The following is a 23,326-nucleotide window of genomic DNA, read 5'->3' on the forward strand; positions in this document are numbered from 1 at the left end:
AGACAAATTGACCGCAGAGATCATTACCTGAGAGAGAGATCCACTCGAGAGAGAGATAGCGGCCCTCTCTTGCTTTCTCCTCTGTGGCCATTTGCTGCCCAAGCTCCCCCTCACCCCCTCACCTTCCCCCGGGGACAGGACACCCTTGTCTGCCCTTAGGGTGCGGCCAGGGAAACTGAGGCCGGACGAGGAGCCGACCAGTAGCCGCGGCCCATGGCAACAGGGGAGACCAAGGCGGAGCAGAGCGCTCTTCTCCCCCAGCCCGCAGGTAATGGGGGAGAGGGGAGTGAGGAGGGGGGCGTCTGAGGTTCGGGATTCATCACAGGGCTGCCCCCACCCCCCAACTCCGCCCCTCCCCCTCCTCCTGCTTCTTCTGCCGCCCCCCTCCCCGCCCCAAACCACCCCCATGACCCCCACGACCCCCACGACCCCCCGGGGGCTCCAGGGGTCACGGCCTGGGGTCCCACCCGCCTGGGCCACACCGGGGGAGGGGAGTCTGGGGGGCGGGGTGCTCAGCAAGTGTGTGTGTGTCTGAGTGTGTGAATGAGTGCAAGGGACCCCCGAGGCCTCGCTTGCTCTCTCTCTCTCTCTCTCTCTCTCTCTCTCTCTCTCTCTCTCTCTCTCTCTCTCTCTCCCTCCCCTCTTCTTCCTCCCTCTTTCTCCCTCTCCTTCCCTCTCTATGTCCCTCTCTTCTCTCCCTCTTCCTCTCTCTCCCTTGTTCTTCCTCCCTCTCTCTCCCTCCTTCTTCCTCCCTCTCTCCCTCCTTCTTCTTCCTTCTTCCTCCCTCTCTCCCCCTTCTTCTTCCTCCCTCTCTCTCCCTTCTTCCTCCCTCTCTCTCCCTCCTTCTTCTTCCTTCTTCCTCCCTCTCTCCCCCTTCTTCTTCCTCCCTCTCTCTCCCTTCTCCCTCCCTCTCTCTCCCTCCTTCTTCTTCCTTCTTCCTCCCTCTCTCTCCCTTCTTCCTTCCTCTCTCTCCCTTCTTCCTCCCTCTCTCTCCCTTCTTCTTCCTCCCTCTCTCTCCCTCCTTCTTCTTCCTTCTTCCTCCCTCTCTCCCCCTTCTTCTTCCTCCCTCTCTCTCCCTTCTTCCTCCCTCTCTCTCCCTCCTTCTTCCTTCTTCCTCCCTCTCTCTCCCTTCTTCCTCCCTCTCTCTGCCTTCTTCCTCCCTCTCTCTCCCTCCTTCTTCTTCCTCCCTCTCTTTCCCTTCTTCTTCCTCCCCCTCTCTCCCTCCTTCTTCTTCCTTCTCCCTCCCTCTCTCCCCTTCTTCTTCCTCCCTCTCTCCCCCTTCTTCTTCCTCCCTCTCTCCCTTCTTCCTCCCTCTCTCTCCCTCCTTCTTCCTCCCTCTCTCTCCCTTCTTCTTCCTCCCTCTCTCTCCCTTCTTTCATTCAATCCTATTTATTGAGCGCTTACTCTGTGCAGAATACTGTACTAAGCGCTTGGGAAGTACAAGTTGGCAATATATAGAGACGGTCCCTACCCAACTATCCCTATCCCTATCCCTTCTTCTTCCTCCCTCTCTCTCCCTTCTTCTTCCTCCCTCTCTCTCCCTTCTTCTCCGTCCCTCTCTCTCCCTTCCTTCTCCCTCTCTCTTTCTCCTTCCTCTCCCTTTCTCTTCCTTCTTCCTCATTAATTCATTCATTCAATTGTATTTATTGAGCGCTTCCTGTGTGCAGAGCACTGGACTAAGCGCTTAGGAGAGGACAGTAGAAAAATAAACAGACACACGGAGCTCACAGTCTAGAGGGGCAATTCATTCATTCATTCAATTGTATTTATTTCATTCATTCATTCAATCGTATTTATTGAGCGCTTCCTGTGCGCAGAGCACTGGACTCAGCGCTTGGGAGAGGACAGTAGAAGAATAAACAGACACATTCCCTGCCCCCAACGAGCTCACAGTCTAGAGGGGTAATTCATTCATTCAGTTGTATTTATTTCATTCATTCGTTCAATCGTATTTATTGAGCGCTTACTGTGTGCAAAGCACTGTACTAAGCGCTTGGGAGGTACAAGTTCGCAACATATAGGGTCGGTCCCTACCCAACAGCGGGCTCACAGTCTAGAACGGGGAGACAGACGACAAAACAAAACATATTAACAAAATAAAATAAATAGAATATGTACAAGTAAAATAAGGTGATAAATATGTACAAATATATACATATTCATTCATTAAATCGTATTTTATTGAGCGCTTACTGTGTGCAGAGCACTGTACTAAGCGCTTGGGAAGTACAATTTATTGAGCGCTTACTGTGTGCAGAGCACTGTACTAAGCACTTGGGAGTGCTTCTAGACTGTGAGCCCGTTGTTGAGTAGGGACCGTCTCTATATGTTGCCAACTTGTACTTCCCAAGCGCTTCGTACAGTGCTCTGCGCTCAATAAATACAACTGAATGAATGAATGAATGAGTCCAAGTCGGCGACATATAGAGACTGTCCTTACCCAACAGTGGGATCACAGTCTAGAAGGGGGAGACAGACAACAAAACAAAACAAGCAGACAGGTGTCCAAACCGTCAGTATAAATAGAATTATAGCTATATGCACATCATTAATAAAATAGAGTAGTCCCTCTCTCTCTCTCCCGTCTCTATATGTTGCCAACTTGTACTTCCCAAGCGCTTAGTCCAGTGCTCTGTGCACAGTAAGCGCTCAATAAATACGATTGATTGATTGTAACATCCCCAGCGCTTGGAACAGTGCTTTGCACATAGTAAGCGCTTAATAAATGCCATACCTCCTCCTCCTCCTCCTTCTTCATCATCATCATCATCAATCGTATTTATTGAGCGCTTACTATGTGCAGAGCACTGTCCTAAGCGCTTGGGAAGTCCAAGTTGGCAACGTCTAGAGACGGTCCCTACCCGACAGTGGGCTCACCGTCTAGAGACACAGTCTAGTCACAGTCTAGTGCAGATAATGATAATAATGGCATTTATTAAGTGCTTACTATGTGTATCATCATCATCAATCATATTTATTGAGCACTTACTATGTGCAGAGCACTGTACTAAGCGCTTGGGAAGTACAAATTGGCAACATCTAGAGACGGTCCCGACCCAACAGTGGGCTCACCGTCTAGAGACACAGTCTAGTCACAGTCTAGTGCAGATAATGATAATAATGGCATTTATTAAGTGCTTACTATGTGTATCATCATCATCAATCGTATTTATTGAGCGCTTACTATGTGCAGAGCACTGTACTAAGCGCTTGGGAAGTCCAAATTGGCAACATCTAGAGACGGTCCCTACCCAACAGTGGGCTCACCGTCTAGAGACACAGTCTAGTCACAGTCTAGTGCAGATAATGATAATAATGGCATTTATTAAGCGCTTACTATGTGTATCATCATCATCAATCGTATTTATTGAGCGCTTACTATGTGCAGAGCACTGTACTAAGCGCTTGGGAAGTCCAAATTGGCAACATATAGAGACAGTCCCTACCCAACAGTGGGCTCACAGTCTAAAAGTCGTCTTCCTCCCTCTCTCCCCCCTCCCTCCTTCTTTCTCCCTCTTCCTCCCTCTCTCCCTCTCCTTTTCTCTCTCCCTCTCTCCTCTCTCTCTCTTTCCCTCAATCAATCAATCAATCAATCGTATTTATTGAGCGCTTACTATGTGCAGAGCACTGTACTAAGCGCTTGGGAAGTACAAATTGGCATCACATAGAGACAGTCCCTACACAGCAGTGGGCTCACAGTCTAAAAGGGGGAGACAGAGAACAGAACCAAACATACGAACAAAATAAAATAAGTAGGATAGAAATGTACAAGTAAAATAAATAAATAAATAGAGTAATAAATATGTACAACCATATATCCATATATACAGGTGCTGTGGGGAAGGGAAGGAGGTAAGATGGGGGGGTGGAGAGGGGGACGAGGGGGAGAGGAAGGAAGGGGCTCAGTCTGGGAAGGCCTCCTGGAGGAGGTGAGCTCTCAGCAGGGCCTTGAAGGGAGGAAGAGAGCGAGCTTGGCGGAGGGGCAGAGGGATTGGGGGCATTCCGGGCCCGGTGGATGATGTGGGCCGGGGGTCCCTGCAGCCTAGGGGGGCTCGGCATGGGGGGCAAGGGTCCCTCAGGGTCACCCCTGTGTGATGGAGCAAGTGGGGCAGTGTAGCCTAGCAGATAAAGCCCGGGCCTGGGGATCAGAAGATCCTGGGTTCTCATCCCGGCTCCGCAACACATCTGCGGTGTGACCCCGGGCCCCTCGCTTCTCTTCTCTGGGCCTCAGTTACCTCATCTGTAAACTGGGGATTCAGAATTTGAGCCCCGCACGGGACAGGGACCGTGTACAGCCTGATGATCTTGTATCTCCCCCAGAGCCTAGTACAGTGCCTGGCACAGCGTAAGTGCTTAATACCATGATCATTATCATTATTAGTGGGTACAGTCTGGGCAAAGCACTGTGCTAAGCGCTTGGGAGAGTACAGTATAACGACAGCTTTTTTCCTCCCTTCAAGGCCCTGCTGAGAGCTCACCTCCTCCAGGAGGCCTTCCCACACTGAGCCCCTTCCTTCCTCTCCCCCTCGTCCCCCTCTCCATCCCCCCATCTTACCGCCTTCCCTTCCCCACAGCACCTGTATATATGTATATATGGTTGTACATATTTATTACTCTATCTATCTATCTATTTATTTATTTATTTATTTATTTATTTTACTTGTACATTTCTATCCTATTTATTTTATTTTGTTGGTATGTTTGGTTCTGTTCTCTGTCTCCCCCTTTTAGACTGTGAGCCCACTGTTGGGTAGGGACTGTCTCTATGTGTTTCCAATCTGTACTTCCCAAGCGCTTAGTACAGTGCTCTGCACATAGTAAGCACTCAGTAAATACGATTGATTGTTTGATTGATTGATTGACAGACACATTCTTGCCCACATCCAGCTCTGGAAGCTCTTCTCTAATAATAATGACGGCATTTGTTAAGCGCTTACTATGTGCCTTCCCACACTGAGCCCCCTCCTTCCTCTCCCCCTCCTCCCCATCCCCCCCTTATCTCCTTCCCCTCCCCACAGCACCTGTATATCGGTATATATGTTTGTACGGATTTATTCCTCTATTATATTTGTACATATCTATTCTATTTATTTTATTTTGTTAGTATGTTTGGTTTTGTTGTCTGTCTCCCCCTTCTAGACTGTGAGCCCGCTGTCGGGTAGGGACTGTCTCTAGATGTTGCCAAATTGTACTTCCCAAGCGCTTAGTCCAGTGCTCTGCACACAGTAAGCGCTCAATAAATACGATTGAATGAATGAATGAATGAATGGGCCCGTGAGTCAAAAAGTTGGGGTTCTAAATCCCGGCTCTGCCGCTTCACTTCTCTGTGCCTCGGTTCCCTCATTTGTAAAATGGGGATGGAGACTGTGAGCCCCGCGTGGGACAGGGACCGTGTCCAACCTGATGATCTTTTATCTCCCCCGGCACCTAGTACAGTGCCTGGCACAGCGTAAGTGCTTAATACCATGATCAATATCATTATTAGTGGATACAGCCTGGGCCCGTGAGTCAAAAAGATGGGGCTCTAAATCCCGGCCCTGCCGCTTCACTTCTCTGTGCCTCGGTTCCCTCATTTGTAAAATGGGGATGGAGACTGTGAGCCCCACTTGAGGCAGGGACTGTGTCCAACCCGATTGGCTTGGATCCACCACAGCACTCGTGGATCATGGTAAGCGCTTAACAAATACCATCATTGTAGTTATTATTATAGTAGTAAGCGCTTCACAAGTACCATGAAGAAAAAGAGGGGCAGGGCAGAACGGTGTAGGGGTTGGGGAAGGGTCTGCTGGCCACCCCCCCGGGGCTGACGACCTCTTATCCCCCCCCCTGCAGATCACACAGCCCCCACAACCAAAATCAGGGCACAAGATGAGCCCGTCGCTTCCCCGGCCCAGCCTCTGCCCGCCGACCAGGGTCCTGCCAAGGTCGGAGGAAGCCCAGGGCCCGTGGACACAGCCACTGTTGGTGTAGGGGACCCGGGTGGGGGGCCGGATGGGAGAGCCGGGCAGACAGCCCCCCTGCCCCCTGCCTCAGGTGGGGATGGACCTCTGAAGGCCAACGATGAGAAAGCCAAGGCCAAGAGCCAGACGTCAGAGGCCAAAGACGAGAAATCACGGGCCGAAAATGAGAAATCAAAAGCCAAAGATGAGAAACCAAAGGCCAGAGAAGAGAAGTCGAAGGCCGTAGACAAGAAGTCACAACCTAAAGACGAGAAGACCCAGGCCAGAGACGAGAAGCCACAGGCCAAAGATGAGAAGTCACAGTCCAAAGACGAGAAATCAAAAGCCAAGGATGAGAAACCGCGGGCCGAAAGCGGGAAACCAAAAGCTGAAGGTGAGAAGTCACAGGCCGAGGATGAGAGATCCAAGGCCAAAGATGAGAAATCCCAGGCCAAAGGCGAGAAATCAAAAGCCAAAGCTGAGAAATCAAAGGCCAGAGAAGAGAAGTCGAAGGCTGTAGACAAGAAGTCACAACCTAAAGACGAGAAGACCCAGGCCAAAGACGAGAAGTCACAGGCCAAAGATGAGAAGTCACAGTCCAAAGATGAGAAATCAAAAGCCAAGGACGAGAAACCGCGGGCCGAAAGCGGGAAACCAAAAGCTACAGATGAGAAGTCACAGGCCCAGGATGAGAGATCCAAGGCCAAAGATGAGAAATCCCAGGCCAAAGGCGAGAAATCCAAGACCAAAGATGAGAAGCCGCGGCCCACGGGCGAGAAACCGAAGGCCGAGGATGGGAAGTCACAGGTCAGAGGTGAGAAATCGAAAACCGCGGAGGAGAAGTCACAGGTCAAAGTTGAGGAGTCAAAGGCCGAAGAGGAAAAATCGAAGGCCGAAGAGGAGAAATCACAGCCCCAGGACGAGAAGCCGGGAGGCAGAGTAGACAAGTCCGGGGCCGAAGGTGAGAGATCGGAGGTCAAAGGCCAGAAGTCAGAGGCCAGAGGTGGGACGTCAGGCGCCGAGAACCAGAAGTCAAAGGCCGCGGGCCAGCAGGCAGGGGTCAAAGACCAGAAGTCAGAGGTCAAAGGCCAGAAGGGGTCTGGGACTGGGAAGGACGGTGAGAAGAGCAGAGAGGAAGGAAGGCAGAAGGAAGCGGAGAAAGGTCCAGAGCGAGGGGAGACGGGACCCAGGAGGACCCCACACAACTACATGTTCAGTCCCAGCTGTCCGGCTGCCATTCAGCGGTGAGCGGCCCCCGTTCCCTCCTCGAACCCCCACCCCCGGCCCCAATCCAAACTGGGCCCCCCTGGGTTTTCACCGGCTCTTCCCAAGTCCTTCCTTCCTCTCCCCCTCGCCCCCCTCTCCATCCCCCCATCTTACCTCCTTCCCTTCCCCACAGCACCTGTATATACGTATATATGGTTGTACATATTTATTACTCTATTTATTTATTTATTTATTTATTTTACTTGTACATTTCTATCCTATTTATTTTATTTTGTTGGTATGTTTGGTTCTGTTCTCTGTCTCCCCCTTTCAGACTGTGAGCCCACTGTTGGGTAGGGACTGTCTCTATGCGTTGTCAATTCGTACTTCCCAAGCGCTTAGTACAGTGCTCTGCACATAGTAAGCGCTCAATAAATACGATTGATTGATTGATTGATTGATTGAAGTCCCCCCATCTTAGAAAAGCAGCGCAGCCCAGTGAGTAGAGCCCAGGGCTGGGAGCCCGAAGACCGTGGGTTCTCCTCCCTGCTCCGCCCCTCCTCTGCTGGGTGACCTTAGACAAGTCACTTCACTTCTCTTAGAGAAGCGGCCCACTGTTGGGTAGGGACCGTCTCTATATGTTGCCAATTTGGACTTCCCAAGCGCTTAGTACAGTGCTCTGCACATAGTAAGCGCTCAATAAATACGATCGACGATGATGAAGCAGCGTGGCCTAGTGGAGAGGGCCCGGGCCTGGGAGGGACCGTCTCTACATGTTGCCAACTTGTACTTCCCAAGCGCTTAGTACAGTGCAGAGCGCTCAATAAATACGACGGAATGGGAGTCAGAAGGACCTGGGTTCTAATTCCAGCTCCATGTCTGCCGTGTGACCTGGGATTTTCCCTTCTCTGGGCCTCAGTTCCCTCATCTGTAAAATGGGGATGAAGACACTGAGCCCCACGTGCTACATGTTGCCAACTTGTACTTCCCAAGCGCTTAGTACAGTGCAGAGCGCTCAATAAATACGACTGAACGGGAGTCAGAAGGACCTGGGTTCTAATTCCAGCTCCATGTCTGCTGTGTGACCTGGGATTTTCCCTTCCCTGGGCCTCAGCTCCCTCATCTGTAAAATGGGGATGAAGACACTGAGCCCCACGTGCTACATGTTGCCAACTTGTACTTCCCAAGCGCTTAGTACAGTGCAGAGCGCTCAATAAATATGACTGAACGGGAGTCAGAAGGACCTGGGTTCTAATTCCAGCTCCATGTCTGCTGTGTGACCTGGGATTTTCCCTTCCCTGGGCCTCAGCTCCCTCATCTGTAAAATGGGGATGAAGACACTGAGCCCCACGTGCTACATGTTGCCAACTTGTACTTCCCAAGCGCTTAGTACGGTGCAGAGCGCTCAATAAATACGACTGAATGGGAGTCAGAAGGACCTGGGTTCTAATTCCAGCTCCATGTCTGCTGTGCGACCTGGGATTTTCCCTTCCCTGGGCCTCAGCTCCCTCATCTGTAAAATGGGGATGAAGACACTGAGCCCCATGTGGGACAGGGACTGTGTCCAGCTCAATTTGCTTGTATTTCTCCACCAGCGCTTAGTACAGTGCCTGGTACATAGTAAGCACTTAATAAATAGCACAATTATTATTATCATTATCGTCATCATCATTATTATTACTGTCCCATCTCTCTTAGCCCTCAGCCTGCACGGTTCAGTCTGCTGATCGTTCCGCTGTATTTGCTGAGCGCCCGCTGCGTGCAGAGCACTGGACTGAGCGCTTGGGAGACTCCAACAGAATAGAGGTAGTAGACAAGATCCCTGCCCTTAAGGAGCTGACTGTCTAGAGGACAACCCATCAGTGGTATTTATTGAGCTCTGTACTGAGCACTTGGGGGAGTCCAATAGAACAGAGTAGGTAGTCACTATCCCTTCCCTCAAGGAGCTGACAGTTTAGAGGACAATTAATCATTCAGTGGTATTTATTGAGTGCTCAGTGGTATTGACTGCTCAGTGGTATTTATTGAGAGTTTGGCGATTATTTATTGAGCGCTCGGTGGTATTTATTGAGAGCTTGGCGATTATTTATTGAGCGCTCGGTGGTATTTATTGAGAGCTCAGGGGTATTTATTGAGAGCTCGGCGATATTTATTGAGCGCTCAGTGGTATTTATTGAGAGCTCGGCGATATTTATTGAGTGCTCAGTGGTATTTATTGAGAGCTCAGTGGCATTTATTGAGTGCTCAGTGGTATTTTTTGAGCACTCAGTGGTATTTATTGAGAGTTCAGTGATATCTATTGAGCACTCAGTGGTATTTATTGAGAGTTCAGTGATATTTATTGAGCACTCAGTGGTATTTATTGAGAGCTCAGTGGCATTTATTGAGTGCTCAGTGGTATTTATTGAGAGCTCAGTGTTATTTATTGAGCACTCAGTGGTATTTATTGAGAGTTCAGTGATACTTATTGAGCACTCAGCGGTATTTATTGAGAGCTCAGTGGCATTTATTGAGAGCTCAGTGGCATTTATTGAGTGCTCAGTGGTATTTATTGAGAGCTCAGTGGTATTTATTGAGCACTCAGTGGTATTTATTGAGAGTTCAGTGATACTTATTGAACACTCAGCGGTATTTATTGAGAGCTCAGTGGTATTTATCAAGAGTTCAGTGATATTTATTGAGCATTCAGTGGTATTTATCGAGTGCTCAGTGGTATTTATTGAGCACCTACTGTGTACAGAGCACCGTACTGAGTGCTTGGGAGAGTCTAATACAGTGGAGTTGGTAGGCGTGATCCCTGCCCTCAAGGAGCTGACTGTCCTCCCCCATCCCACCGCCATCCATCTCAGGGGGTCCAGGATTCTTGGTGCGTGGTGCTTAGAACAGTGCTAGGCACATAGTAATAATAATAATGGTATTTGTTAAGCGCTTACTATGTGCCAAGCACTGTTCTAAGTGCCGGGGGAGATATAAGGTGATCAGGTTGTCCCCCATGGGGCTCACAGTCTCCATCCCCATTTTCCAGATGAGGTCACTGAGGCACAGAGAAGTTAAGTGAGTTGCTCAGAGTCACAGAGCTGACAAGTGGCGGCGTGGCTTAGTGGCAAGAACCCGGGCTTGGGAGCCAGGGGTCGTGGGTTCTAATCCCGGCTCCGCCACTTGTCAGCTGTGTGACTTTGAACCAGTCACTTCATTCTCTGGGCCTCAGTTCCCTCATCTGTCAAATGGGGATGAAGACCGTGAGCCCCGCGTGGGGCAACCTGATGACCTTGTATCTCCCCCAGTGCATAGAACAGTGCTTGGTACAGAATAAGCGCTAAACAAATACCATTATTAATGATAATGATGGCATTTGTTAAGTGCTTACTCTGTTCCAAGCGCTGGGTTATTATTATTGTTACTAAGTGGCAGAGCCGGGATTAGAACCCACAACCTCTGACTCCCAAGCCCAGCCACTTTCCATTAAGCCACTTGCTTAACCAATATGATGATTGATGATGATTGGCATCTGTTAAGTGCTTACTCTGTGCCAAGCACTGGGTTATTATTATTATTATTATTATTATTATTATTATTATTATTATTAAGTGGCAGAGCCAGGATTAGAACCCACGACCTCTGACTCCCAAGCCCGGCCTCTTTCCATTAAGCCACTTGCTTAACCGATATGATGATTGATGATGATTGGCATCTGTTAAGTGCTTACTCTGTGCCAAGCACTGGGTTATTATTATTATTATTAAGTGGCAGAGCCGGGATTAAAACCCACGACCTCTGACTCCCAAGCCCGGCCTCTTTCCATTAAGCCACTTGCTTAACCAATATGATGATTGACGATGATTGGCATTTGTTAAGTGCTTACTCTGCGCCAAGCACTGTTCCAAGCACTGGGTTATTATTATTATTATTATTAAGTAGCAGAGCCGTGATTAGAACCCACGACCTCTGTCTCCCAAGCCCGGCCTCTTTCCATTAAGCCACTTGCTTAACCAATATGATGATTGATGATGATTGGCATCTGTTAAGTGCTTACTCTGTGCCAAGCACTGTTCCAAGCACTGGGTTATTATTGTTATTATTAGGTGGCAGAGCCGGGATTAGAACCCACGACCTCTGACTCCCAAGCCTGGCCTCTTTCAATTAAGCCACTTAATCAATCAATATCAATCAATCGTATTTATTGAGCGCTTACTGTGTGCAGAGCACTGGACTAAGCGCTTGGGAAGTACAAGTTGGCAACATCTAGAGACAGTCCCTACCCAACAGTGGGCTCACAGTCTAAAAGGGGGAGACATCATCATCAATCAATCGTATTTATTGAGCGCTTACTATGAGCACATAGACAGAGAACAAAACCAAACATACTAACAAAATAAAATAAATAGAATAGATATGTACAAGTAAAATAAATAAAATAGAGTAACAAATCTGTACAAACATATATCCATAGATACAGGTGCTGTGGGGAAGGGAAGGAGGTAAGATGGGGGGGATGGAGAAGGGCACGAGGGGGAGAGGAAGGAAGGGGCTCAGTCTGGGAAGGCCTCCTGGAGGAGGTGAGCTCTCAGCAGGGCCTTGAATCAATCAATCAATCGTATTTATTGAGCGCTTACTGTGTGCAGAGCACTGGACTAAGCGCTTGGGAAGTACAAGTTGGCAACATATAGAGACGGTCCCTGCCCAACAGTGGGCTCAGTACGATGATTGATGATGATGACGTTTTTAGACTGTGAGCCCACTGTTGGGTAGGGACTGTCTCTATATGTTGCCAATTTGTACTTCCCAAGCGCTTAGTCCAGTGCTCTGCACATAGTAAGCGCTCAATAAATACGATTGATGATGATGTTGATGATGATGATTGCTATTCTTATTCTCAGTGGTTTTTTTCCCCGTCCCGGCAGGCCTGAGCCCCCGGCAGGGAAGAAGGAAGCTCTCTTTCCGGAAGCCATCCCGGAGGGGGTGGCATCGGGTCCCTTCCCCACCCACGGGGTTCTGGACCTCGACTTCCAGCCCTGCGGGCCGGGCCCGGGGAACGGGGGGCATCAGCAGGAGGAAGAGGGGGCCGCCGCGGCTTGCCCCAGCACCACCCGTGAAGACTGCTTCCAGATCCTAGGTAACCAACCCCCAGCCCGGGGTCTGAAACTAGGCCAATCCCTCGAGCCAAGCAGCGTGGCTCACTAAGCAAGAGCCTGGGCTTGGGAATCAGGGGTCATGGGTTCGAATCCCGGCTCCGCCAATTGTCGCCTGTGTGACTTTGGGCCAGTCACTTCATTCTCCGTGCCTCAGTTCCCTCATCTGGCAAATGGGGATGAAGACCGTGAGCCCGGCGTGGGGCAACCTGATGACCTTGTATCTCCCCCAGTGCATAGAACAGCGCTTGGTACAGAATAAGTGCTAAACAAATACCATTATTAATGATAATGAGAGCCTTGAAGCCGAGGGTGAGGAGTTTTTGCTCGATTCCGAGGTTGACAGGCCAGATTTTTGAGGAGGGGAGTGACAGGCCCAGAGCGTTTCTGTACGAAGACAATCCGGGCAGCGGAATGCGGTATAGACTGAAGCGGGGAGAGACGGGAGGACGGGAGATCAGAGAGGAGGCCGATCCGGTCCAGTTCATCCGGTCGGGATGGGATGGGAGATTGAACCGGCAAGGTAGCGGTTTGGATGGAGAGGAAAGGGCGGATCTCGGCGCGGAGGTGAGACCGGCAGGTTTTGGTGACGGGTGGGCTATGTGGGGTGAATGAGAGAGCGGAGTCGAGGATGGTAGTGGGTATCATCATCATCATCATCATCATCAATCGTATTTATTGAGCGCTTACTGTGTGCAGAGCACTGGACTAAGCGCTTGGGAAGTCCAAGTTGGCAACATCTAGAGACGGTCCCTACCCATCAGTGGGCTCACAGTCTAAAAGGGGGAGACAGAGAACAAAACCAAACATACTAACAAAATAAAATAAATAGAATAGATATGGACAAGTAAAATAAATAAATAAATAGAGTAACAAATATGTACGAACATATATCCATATATACAGGTGCTGTGGGGAAGGGAAGGAGGTAAGATGTGGAGGGATGGAGAGGGGGACGAGGGGAAGAGGAAGGAAGGGGCTCAGTCTGGGAAGGCCTCCAGGAGGAGGTGAGCTCTCAGTAGGGCCTTGAAGGGAGGAAGAGAGCTAGCTTGGCGGATGGGCAGAGGGATTGGGGGCATTCCGGGCCCGGGGGAGGACGTGGGCCGGGGGTCGATGGCGGGACAGGCGAGAACGAGGTACGGTGAGGAGATTGGGGGAAGCAGCGTGGTTCAGTGGAAAGAGCCCGGGCTTTGGAGTCAGGGTTCATAGGTTCGAATCCCGGCTCTGCCAATTGTCAGCTGTGTGACTTTGGGCCAGTCACTTCACTTCTCTGGGCCTCAGTGACCTCATCTGTAAAATGGGGATGAAGACCGTGAGCCCCCCGTGGGACAACCTGATCACCTTGTAACCTCCCCAGCGCTTAGAACAGTGCTTTGCATTCATTCATTCATTCATTCAGTCGTATTTATTGAGCGCTTACTGTGTGCAGAGCACTGGACTAAGCGCTTGGGAAGTCCAAGTTGGCAACGTACAGAGGCGGTCCCTACCCAACAGTGGGCTCACGGTCTAGAAGGGGGGCTCACAGTCTAGAAGACTGTGCACATAGTAAGCGCTTAATAAACGCCATCATTATGGTTATTATTATTGTTAGTGCCGTCCACAGTGACGGGAAAGTCAGGGAGAGGGCGGGGAGGGGAAGATAAGGAGCTCAGTGGAGAGGCGGCCTGCTATCCCGCCTCTGACCACGCGGTGGCGGGTTCCCCCAGGCAGGGGGCAGGGCCTGCTATTCCTCCTCTGACCACGGGGTGGCGGGCTCCTCCTAAACAGGGGCGGGGCGGGCCCGGGACTGTTATTCCGCCTCTGACCACAAGGTGGCGGGGAGAGCTTCCCCCCAGGCAGGGGCTGGGGCCTGCTATCCCGCTTCTGACCACGGGGTGGCGGACTCATTCATTATTCATTCATTCAATCGTATTCATTCATTCATTCAATCGTATTCATTCATTCATTCAATCGTACTCATTCATTCAATCGTATTCATTCATTCATTCAATCGTATTCATTCATTCATTCAATCGTATTCATTCATTCAATCGTACTCATTCATTCAATCGTATTCATTCATTCATTCAATCGTATTCATTCATTCATTCAATCGTATTCATTCATTCAATCGTACTCATTCATTCATTCAATCGTACTCATTCATTCAATCGTATTCATTCATTCATTCAATCGTATTCATTCATTCATTCAATCGTATTCATTCATTCAATCGTACTCATTCATTCAATCGTATTCATTCATTCATTCAATGGTATTTATTGAGCGCTTACTGTGGGCAGAGCACTGTACTAAGCGCTGCCAATCGTACTCATTCATTCAGTCATCATCATCATCATCAATCGTATTTATTAAGCGCTTACTATGTGCAGAGCACTGTACTAAGCGCTTGGGAAGTACAAATTGGCAACACATAGAGACGGTCCCTACCCAACAGTGGGCTCACAGTCTAGAAGGGGGAGACAGACAACAAAACCAAACATACTAACAAAATAAAATAAATAGAATAGATAGGTACAAATAAAATAAATAAATAAATAGAGTAAAAAAAATGTACAAACATATATACATATATACAGGTGCTGTGGGGAAGGGAAGGAGGTAAGATGGGGGGGATGGAGAGGGGGACGAGGGGGAGAAGAAGGAAGGGGCTCATCATCATCATCAATCGTATTTATTGAGCGCTTACTGTGTGCAGAGCACTGTACTAAGCGCTGCCAATCGTATTCATTCATTCAATCGTATTTATTGAGCGCTTACTGTGTGCAGGGCACTGTACTAAGCGCTGCCAATCGTATTCATTCATTCACTCAATCGTATTCATTCATTCATTCATTCAATCAATCGTCTTTATTGAGCGCTTACTGTGTGCAGAGCACTGGACTAAGCGCTTGGGAAGTCCAAGTTGGCAACATCTAGAGACGGTCCCCACCCGACAGCGGGCTCACGGTCTAGAAGGGGGAGACAGAGAACAAAACAAAATATGGAGACAGGTGTCCAAATCCCCAGGGGCGGGGCCGGGCCTGCTATTCCTCCTCTGACCAGGAGGTGGCGGGCTCCCCGGGGGCGGGGCCTGCGATCCCGCCTCTGACCAGGGGATGGCGGGCTCCCCGGGGGCGGCGCCGGGCCGGGCCTGCTATTCCTCCTCTGACCACGGGGTGGCGCGTCCCCCTCAGACGACTGCCCGCCCCCGCCGGCTCCCTTCGCTCACCGCCAGGTGTCGCTGACGGAGGCCAACGCCAGCAGCCAGTACAGCATCAACACCAAGGATGCGCTGGGAGGGTAAGGGCGCGGGGCATGCCGGGAAAGAGAAGCCGGGCCGCGGGGCATGCCGGGAAAAAGAAGCAGGGCCGCGGGGCATGCCGGGAAAGGGGGCGGGGCCGGCTCTGCCTTCCACCTGCTGTGTGACCCTGGGCCACTCACCCAACCTCTCTGGGCCTCAGTTCCCTCCTCTGTAATAATTCATTCATTCAATCATATTTATTGAGTGCTTACTGTGTGCAGAGCACTGTACTAAGCGCTTGGGAAGTACAAGTTAGCAACATCATCATCATCAATCGTATTTATTGAGCGCTTACTGTGTGCAGAGCACTGTACTAAGCGCTTGGGAAGTACAAGTTGGCAACATCTAGAGACGGTCCCTACCCAACAGCGGGCTCACAGTCGAGAAGGGGGAGACGGAGGACAAAACGAAACATGTAAACCAAATAAAATAAATAGAATAAATATGTACAAGTAAAATAGAGTAATAAATATGTACAAACATATATACAGGTATCTACCTATCCTAGCCTATCTACCCCCTACAGCGCCTGGCATGTAGTAAATACCCCTCAAAATAATCAGATGATGATGATGATGATGGCATTTGTTAAACTGTACTAAGCGCTTGGGAGATGTTCACTGACCTCAGCACGCTCCTTTGTGCCCAATTCATTCATTCATTCAATCAAATTTATTGAGCGCTTACTGTGTGCAGAGCACTGCACTAAGCGCCTGGGAAGTACAAATCAGCAACATATAGTGACAATCTCTACCCAACAATGGGCTCACAGTCTAGCAGGACTACCGTTGAACCGAGACTCTGTAATAATTCTAGACTGTGAGCCCACTGTGGGGTAGGGACCGTCTCTATATGCTGCCAACTTGGACTTCCCAAGCGCTTAGTCCAGTGCTCTGTGCACAGTAAGCGCTCAATAAATACAATTGATTGATTGATTGTACTTTCCAAGCGCTTAGTCCAGTGCTCCGCAATCAATCAATCGCATTTATTGGGCACTTACTGTGTGCAGAGCACTGGACTAAGCGCTTGGGAAGTCCAAGTCGGCAACATCTAGAGACAGTCCCTACCCGACAGCGGGCTCACAGTCTAAAAGGGGGAGGCAGAGAACCAAACCAAACATATTAACAAAATAAACGGAGGGCTCCCAGTCTTAATCCCCATTTTACAGATGAGGTAACTGAGGCTCAGAGAAGTGACTTGCCCAAGGTCACACAGCAGACATGTGGCGGAGCCGGGATTCGAACCCACGACCTCTGACTCCAAAGCCCGGGCTCTTTCCACTGAGCCATGCTGCTTCTCTAACAAATATCACAATTATTATTATTATTATTATTAAGATTAGGAGCCCTTTGTGGGACAGGGACTGTGTCCAACCTGATGAGCTCATATCTCCCCTAGTGCTTAGTACAGTGCTTGGCACACGGTAAGTGCATAATAAATATTCATTCATTCAGTAGTACTTACTGAGCGCTTCCTGTGTGCAGAGCACTGTCCTAAGCGCTAGGGAGAGTCCAACAGAGCAATAAGCAGACACGTTCCCTGCCCGCAAGGAGCTGACAGTCCTCTTTTAGACTGTGAGCCCACTGTTGGGTAGGGACCGTCTCTATAGGTTGCCAACTTGTACTTCCCAAGCGCTTAGTACAGTGCTCTGCACACAGTAAGCGCTCAATAAATACGATGGATTGATTGATTGATTGACAGTCTAGAGGGGAAGGCGGACATGAAGAGAAATCAGTATACTGTGCTCAGAGCACTGTATTAAGCACTTGGGAGAGTCCAATCCAACAATAAACAGACCCATTCCCTGCCCACAAGGAGCTGACAGCCTAGAGGGGACACACAGATATGAATAGGAATAAATAAATAAACTACAAATACTATTAGCAAAAAAGTAACCACTCAATTAATACCATCAGTTGGTCTTCTGTGAGCTCATGGTGGGCAGAGAAGGTGTCTGTTGGATGGGATGCTCCCAAGCGCTCAGTCCAGTGCTCTGCACACGGGAAGAGTTCAATAAATAGCACTCCTGGATGGATTGATGATTGATTATTAATAATAATAAATACGATTGAATGAGTGAATGAATGAAAATGCTCTTTCCATTAGGGTCCCACTGCTTCCACACAGAACACGCCAAAACCAAGAGACGTAGCATGGCCTAGTGGAAAGAGCACTGTATATATGTACATATGTTTGTATGGATTTATTACTCCATTTATTCATTTTATTCGTACATATTTATTCTATTTATTTTATTTTGTTAGTATGTTTTGCTTTGTTGTTCGTCTCCCCCTTCTAGACTGTGAGACTGTGAGCCCACTGTTGGTAATGTGTTTTGTTTTGTTGTCTGTCTCATCATCATCATCAATCGTATTTATTGAGCGCTTACTGTGTGCAGAGCACTGTACTAAGCGCTTGGGAAGTACAAATTGGCAACATATAGAGACAGCCCCTACCCAACAGTGGGCTCACAGTCTAAAAGGGGGAGACGGAGAACAAAACCAAACATACTAACAAAATAAAATGAATAGAATAGATATGTACAAATAAAATAAATAAGTGAATAGAGTAATAAATATGTACAAACATATATCCATATATACAGGTGCTGTGGGGAAGGGAAGGAGGGAAGATGGGGGGGATGGAGAGGGGGATGAGGGGGAGAGGAGGTGAACTCTCAGCAGGGCCCCCCTTCTAGACTGTGAGCCCACTGTTGGGTAGGGACCGTCTCTTGATGTTTCCAACTTGTACTTCCCAAGCGCTTAGTCCAGTGCTCTGCACATAGTAAGCGCTCAATAAATACGATTGAATGAATGAATGAATTGATTAATTGGGTGGCTTCTCCCGACCCCAGGGGGAAGTTTGGAGAAGTCTGCACGTGCACGGAGAAAGCCACCGGTCTCAAACTGGCCGCCAAGATCATTAAGAAGCAAAGCGCCAAGGATAAAGTGAGTCACGGCTGCCCTCCTCTTCTTCCTCCTCCTCCTCCTCTTCCTCCTCCTCCTCCTCCCGAGTTACAAAATCAGCAGGTTGGACCCAGTCCATGCCCCACATTGTAATGATAATAACTGTGGTGTTCGTTAAGCGCTTACTATGTGCTAGGCACTGTAGTAGTCTTTTAGACTGTGAGCCCACTGTTGGGTAGGGACCGTCTCTGTATGTTGCCAACTTGGACTTCCCAAGCGCTTAGCCAAGTGCTCTGCACACAATAAGCGCTCAATAAATACGATTGATTGATTGATTGATTGTAACATCCCCAGAACAGTGCTTTGCACGTAGTAAGCGCTTAATAAATGCCATACCTCCTTCCCTTCCCCATAGCACCTGTATATATGTATGTATGTTTGTACATATTTATCACTCTATTTATTTATTTTACTTGTACCTATCTATTCGATTTTATTTTATTAGTATGTTTGCTTTTGTTCTCTGTCTCCCCCTTTTAGACTGTGAGCCCACTGTTGGGTAGGGACTGTCTCTCTATGTTGCCAACTTGGACTTCCCAAGCGCTTAGTCCAGTGCTCTGCACACCATAAGCGCTCAATAAATACGATTGATTGATTGATTGATTGATTGTAACGTCCCCAGCGCTTAGAACAGTGCTTTGCACATAGTAAGCGCTTAATAAATGCCATCCATACCTCCTTCCCTTCCCCACAGCACCTGTATATATGTATATATGTTTGTACATATTTATTACTCTATTTATTTATTTTACTTATACATATCTGTTCTATTTATTTTATTTTGTTAGTATGTTTGGTTCATTCATTCATTCAATCGAATTTCTTAAGTGCTTACCATGTGCAGAGCACTGTACTCAATGCTTGAGAGAGTACAATATAATAATTATGGTATTGGTTAATTGTTATCCATTCTATTTACTTTATTTTGTTAGTCTGTTTGGTTTTGTTCTCTGTCTCCCCCTTTTAGACTGTGAGCCCGCTGTTGGGTAGGGACCGTCTCTCTATGTTGCCAACTTGGACTTCCCAAGCGCTTAGTCCAGTGCTCTGCACACAGTAAGCACTCAATAAATACGACTGATTGATTGATTGTAATGTCCCCAGCGCTTAGAACAGTGCTTTGCACATAGTAAGCGCTTAATAAATGCCATACCTCCTTCCCTTCCCCACAGCACCTGTATATATGTATATATGTTTGTACATATTTATTACTCTATTTTACTTGTACATTTCTATTCTATTTATTTTATTTTGTTAGTATGTTTGGTTTTGTTCTCTGTCTCCCCCTTTTAGACTGTGAGCCCACTGTTGGGTAGGGACCGTCTCTAGATGTGGCCAACTTGTACTTCCCAAGCACTCTGCACACAGTAAGCGCTCAATAAATACGATTGATTGATTAATTGATTGATTGTAATGTCCCCAGGGCTTAGAACAGTGCTTTGCCCATAGTAAGCGCTTAATAAATGCCATTTTTTTAAAAAAAGTAAGGGGTCAGAGAACAGCAATGATGGATGGATTGATGGATTTGGGGGCGGGGGCCGGGCCCTCTGACCTCCCCTGGCTCCGCTCCGCCCCCAGGACATGGTGCTGCTGGAAATCGAAATCATGAATCTCCTGAACCACCAGAACCTGATCCAGCTTTACGCCGCCATCGAGAACCCACGCCACATCATCCTCTTCATGGAATTGTGAGTCCAGGGGGCCGGGAATAATAATAATAATAATAATAATAATAATAATGATGATGGCATTTGTTAAGCGCTTACTATGTGCAAAGCACCGTTCTAAGCGCCGGGAGGGGGGAGGCAAGATGATCAGGATGTCCCACTCGGGGCTCACAGTCTGAATCCCCATTTTACAGATAAGGCAACTGAGGCTCGGAGAAGTCAAGTGACTCGCCCAAGGTCACACAGCAGACATAAAGAGGGAGACGGATGTTAAAATCAATTCCAGAGCTGGACATAAGGGCTGCGGGGGTGATTATCTTTTAGACTGTGAGCCCACTGTTGGGTAGGGACTGTCTCTATATGTTGCCACCTTGTACTTCCCAAGCGCTCAGTACAGTGCTCTGCACACAGTAAGCGCTCAATAAATACGATTGATTGATTGATTGACAACAGAACAAAACGTATTAACAAAATAAAATCAGCGACGCGGGCGGCGGAGCGAAGCGAGGACCGGAGCGGGGAGAGGGCGGAGGCCCGTGGGGGGTGGCGGTCCAGGAGGTGGGGCGGTGGGGGCAGAAGGTACTGTGTCGGCGCAGCATCGAGGGCGGGGAACTGTTTGAGCGCATCGTGGACGAGGACTACCAACTGACCGAGGTGGACACCATGGTCTTCGTCCGGCAGATCTGCGACGGCGTCCTCTTCATGCACAAGATGAGGGTTTTACACTTGGATCTCAAGGTAGCCGCCACCGCCGCTACTGATGGTATTTGTGAGGCGCTTACTATGTGCCAAGCACTGTTCTAAGCGCTGCGGGGGGGTACAAGGTCGTCGGGTTGTCCCACGTGGGGCTCACGGTCTCCATCCCCCTTTCCCAGCTGAGGTCACTGAGGCCCAGAGAAGTGAAGTGTCTTGCCCAAGGCCACACAACAGAGAGGTGAAGGAGGCGGGATTAGAACCCAGGTCCTCTAACTCCCAAGCCCGGGTTCTTGCCACTAAGCTGCTGCTGCCACGGCCGGTGTGGGGCCCGGGGTGGGGGGTGGAGGGGACTGTTCTGAACACCTCCTGTGTGCTGAGCACTCTACGGAGTGCTTGGGGGAGTCCAATAGAGTGAAGTAGACCCCATCCCTGCCCTCGAGGAGCTGGCAGTCAACCCATCAACCTACTCCGCGCAGAGCATTGTACTAAACACTTCAGAGAGTCCAATACAGCATTCAGTCAATCAGTAATATGTACTAGGCACAGCACTGTACCGAGCACTTGGGAGAGCACAATAGAGGTAGTAGATGCAGTCCCTGTCCTCCAGAAACTGTCTACCACGTGCACAGCACTGTAGGGAGCGCTTGGGAGAGTCCAATACGGTGAGTAGACCCCATCCTTGCCCTCGAAGAGCGGACAGGGAAATATATTGTCCCCGTGTTCTTCCGAGAATATTGTGTTCCTGCTAAACTGATGTGATTGTTCTCCTCTTCCTCCTCTCTTCCTTCCCTCTCCTCCTTCCCTCTCCCTCCTCCACTTCCTCTCCTTCCCCTTTTCCTCCTCTTATTCCTTTTCCCCTCCTCTTCCTCCTCTCCCCTTTCCTCCTCCTCTTCCTTCTTGCCCTCCTTTTCCTCCTCCTCCTCTTCTTCTTCCTCCTCCTCCTCCCCTCTTCCTTCCCTTCTCCTCCTCTTCCTCCCCTCTTCCTTCCCTTCTCCTCCTCTTCCTTTTCCTTCTCTCCTTTTCCTCCTCTCTTCTTCCTCCTCCTCCTCTTCCTTCTCCTCCTTTCCTCCTCCTTCTCTTCCTCTCCTCTTATTCCTCTTCCTTTCTTCCTCCTCTTCTTTCTTACCCTCTTTTTCCTCCTCCTCCTCCTCTTCTTCTTCTTCCTCCTCCTCCCCTCTTCTTTTTCCTCCTCCTCTCTTCTTCCTCCTCCTCCTCCTCTTCCTTCTCCTCTTTTCCTCCCCCTCCTCTTCCTCCCCCTCCCTCCTCCTCCCCTCTTCCTTCCCTTCTCCTCCCTTCCTCCTCCTCCTCCTCTCTTCTTCCTCCTCCTCCTCTTCCTTCTCCTCCTTTCCTCCCCCTCCTCTTCCTCCTCCTCTTATTCCTTTTCCCCTCCTCTCCCTTTTCCTTCTCCTCTTCCTTCTTACCCTCTTTTTCCTCCTTCTCCTCTCCTCTTCCTTCCCTTCTCCCCTTCCTCCTCCTCTTCCTTTTCCTTCTCTCCTTTTCCTCCTCCTCTCTTCTTCCTCCTCCTCCTCTTCCTTCTCCTCCTTTCCTCCCCCTCCTCTTCCTCCTCCTCTTATTCCTTTTCCCCTCCTCTTCCTCCTCTCCCTTTTCCTCCTCCTCTTCCTTCTAACCCTCTTTTCCTCCTCCTCCTCTTCTTCTTCCTCCTCCCCTCTTCCTTCCCTTCTCCCCCTTCCTCTTCCTCTTCCTTTTCCTTCTCTCCTTTTCCTCCTCCTCTCTTCTTCCTCCTCCTCCTCCTCTTCCTTCTCCTCCTTTCCTCCCCCTCCCTCTTCCTCTCCCACCTGCCCTTCTTCTTCCTCCTCCTCCTCCTCCTCCTCCTCCTCTCCCGCCCTTGTCCCGGCACTCCCGGCCCAGCCGGAGAACATCCTGTGCGTCAACTCCACTGGACACATGGTCAAGATCATCGACTTTGGCCTGGCTCGCAGGTGCCCCCTCCCCCTCCCCCAAAGGGCGTCTCCCCCATCCTCCCCTCACTCCTGGGCCCCCCCCCAGCTCCTCCCCCAGCCCCCCAACCCCCCAAAGGATCCCACCGTGGAGGGACAGATCTGTCTGGGATCTAGACTGTGAGCCCACTGTTGGGTAGGGACCGTCTGCTTCCCAAGCGCTTAGTCCAGTGCTCTGCACACAGTAAGCGCTCAATAAATACGACCGAATGAATGAATGGGATGGGATGGGAGGGACTCCTGGGTTTTCCCTGCCCGGATCCCCCCACGGTGACCCCTTCCATCTCCCCCACCACAGGTATAACCCCAGGGAGAAGCTCCAAGTCAACTTCGGGACCCCGGAATTCCTGTCTCCCGAAGTAGTGAACTACGACCGGATTTCCGAGAAGACGGACATGTGGAGCGTGGGGGTCATCACCTACATGCTGTGAGCCGGGGCTGGGGGTGGGCGGGCCGGGCCGCCTCGCAAGTAGCCGCGCTCATTC

At 49.6% G+C, this 23,326-nt stretch overlaps 1 protein-coding gene across 1 annotated transcript in view; it reads left to right on the plus strand.

Annotated features, from left to right (window-relative positions):
• Positions 1-213: 213 nt before the first annotated feature.
• The window catches only part of MYLK2 (myosin light chain kinase 2), a 36,830-nt gene continuing 13,717 nt past the window's right edge, over positions 214-23,326 (plus strand). Inside the window, exons 1-9 of the mRNA XM_038750063.1 lie at positions 214-268; positions 5,833-7,183; positions 12,047-12,258; positions 15,451-15,556; positions 18,412-18,505; positions 20,099-20,208; positions 20,784-20,925; positions 22,753-22,823; positions 23,140-23,268. Coding sequence (XP_038605991.1) covers positions 214-268; positions 5,833-7,183; positions 12,047-12,258; positions 15,451-15,556; positions 18,412-18,505; positions 20,099-20,208; positions 20,784-20,925; positions 22,753-22,823; positions 23,140-23,268 — 2,270 coding nt within the window. The remainder of the gene's footprint in view (positions 269-5,832; positions 7,184-12,046; positions 12,259-15,450; positions 15,557-18,411; positions 18,506-20,098; positions 20,209-20,783; positions 20,926-22,752; positions 22,824-23,139; positions 23,269-23,326) is intronic.

The sequence above is a fragment of the Tachyglossus aculeatus genome, chromosome 8 (assembly GCF_015852505.1).
Source record: "Tachyglossus aculeatus isolate mTacAcu1 chromosome 8, mTacAcu1.pri, whole genome shotgun sequence".
Classification (NCBI taxonomy): Eukaryota; Metazoa; Chordata; class Mammalia; order Monotremata; family Tachyglossidae; genus Tachyglossus; species Tachyglossus aculeatus.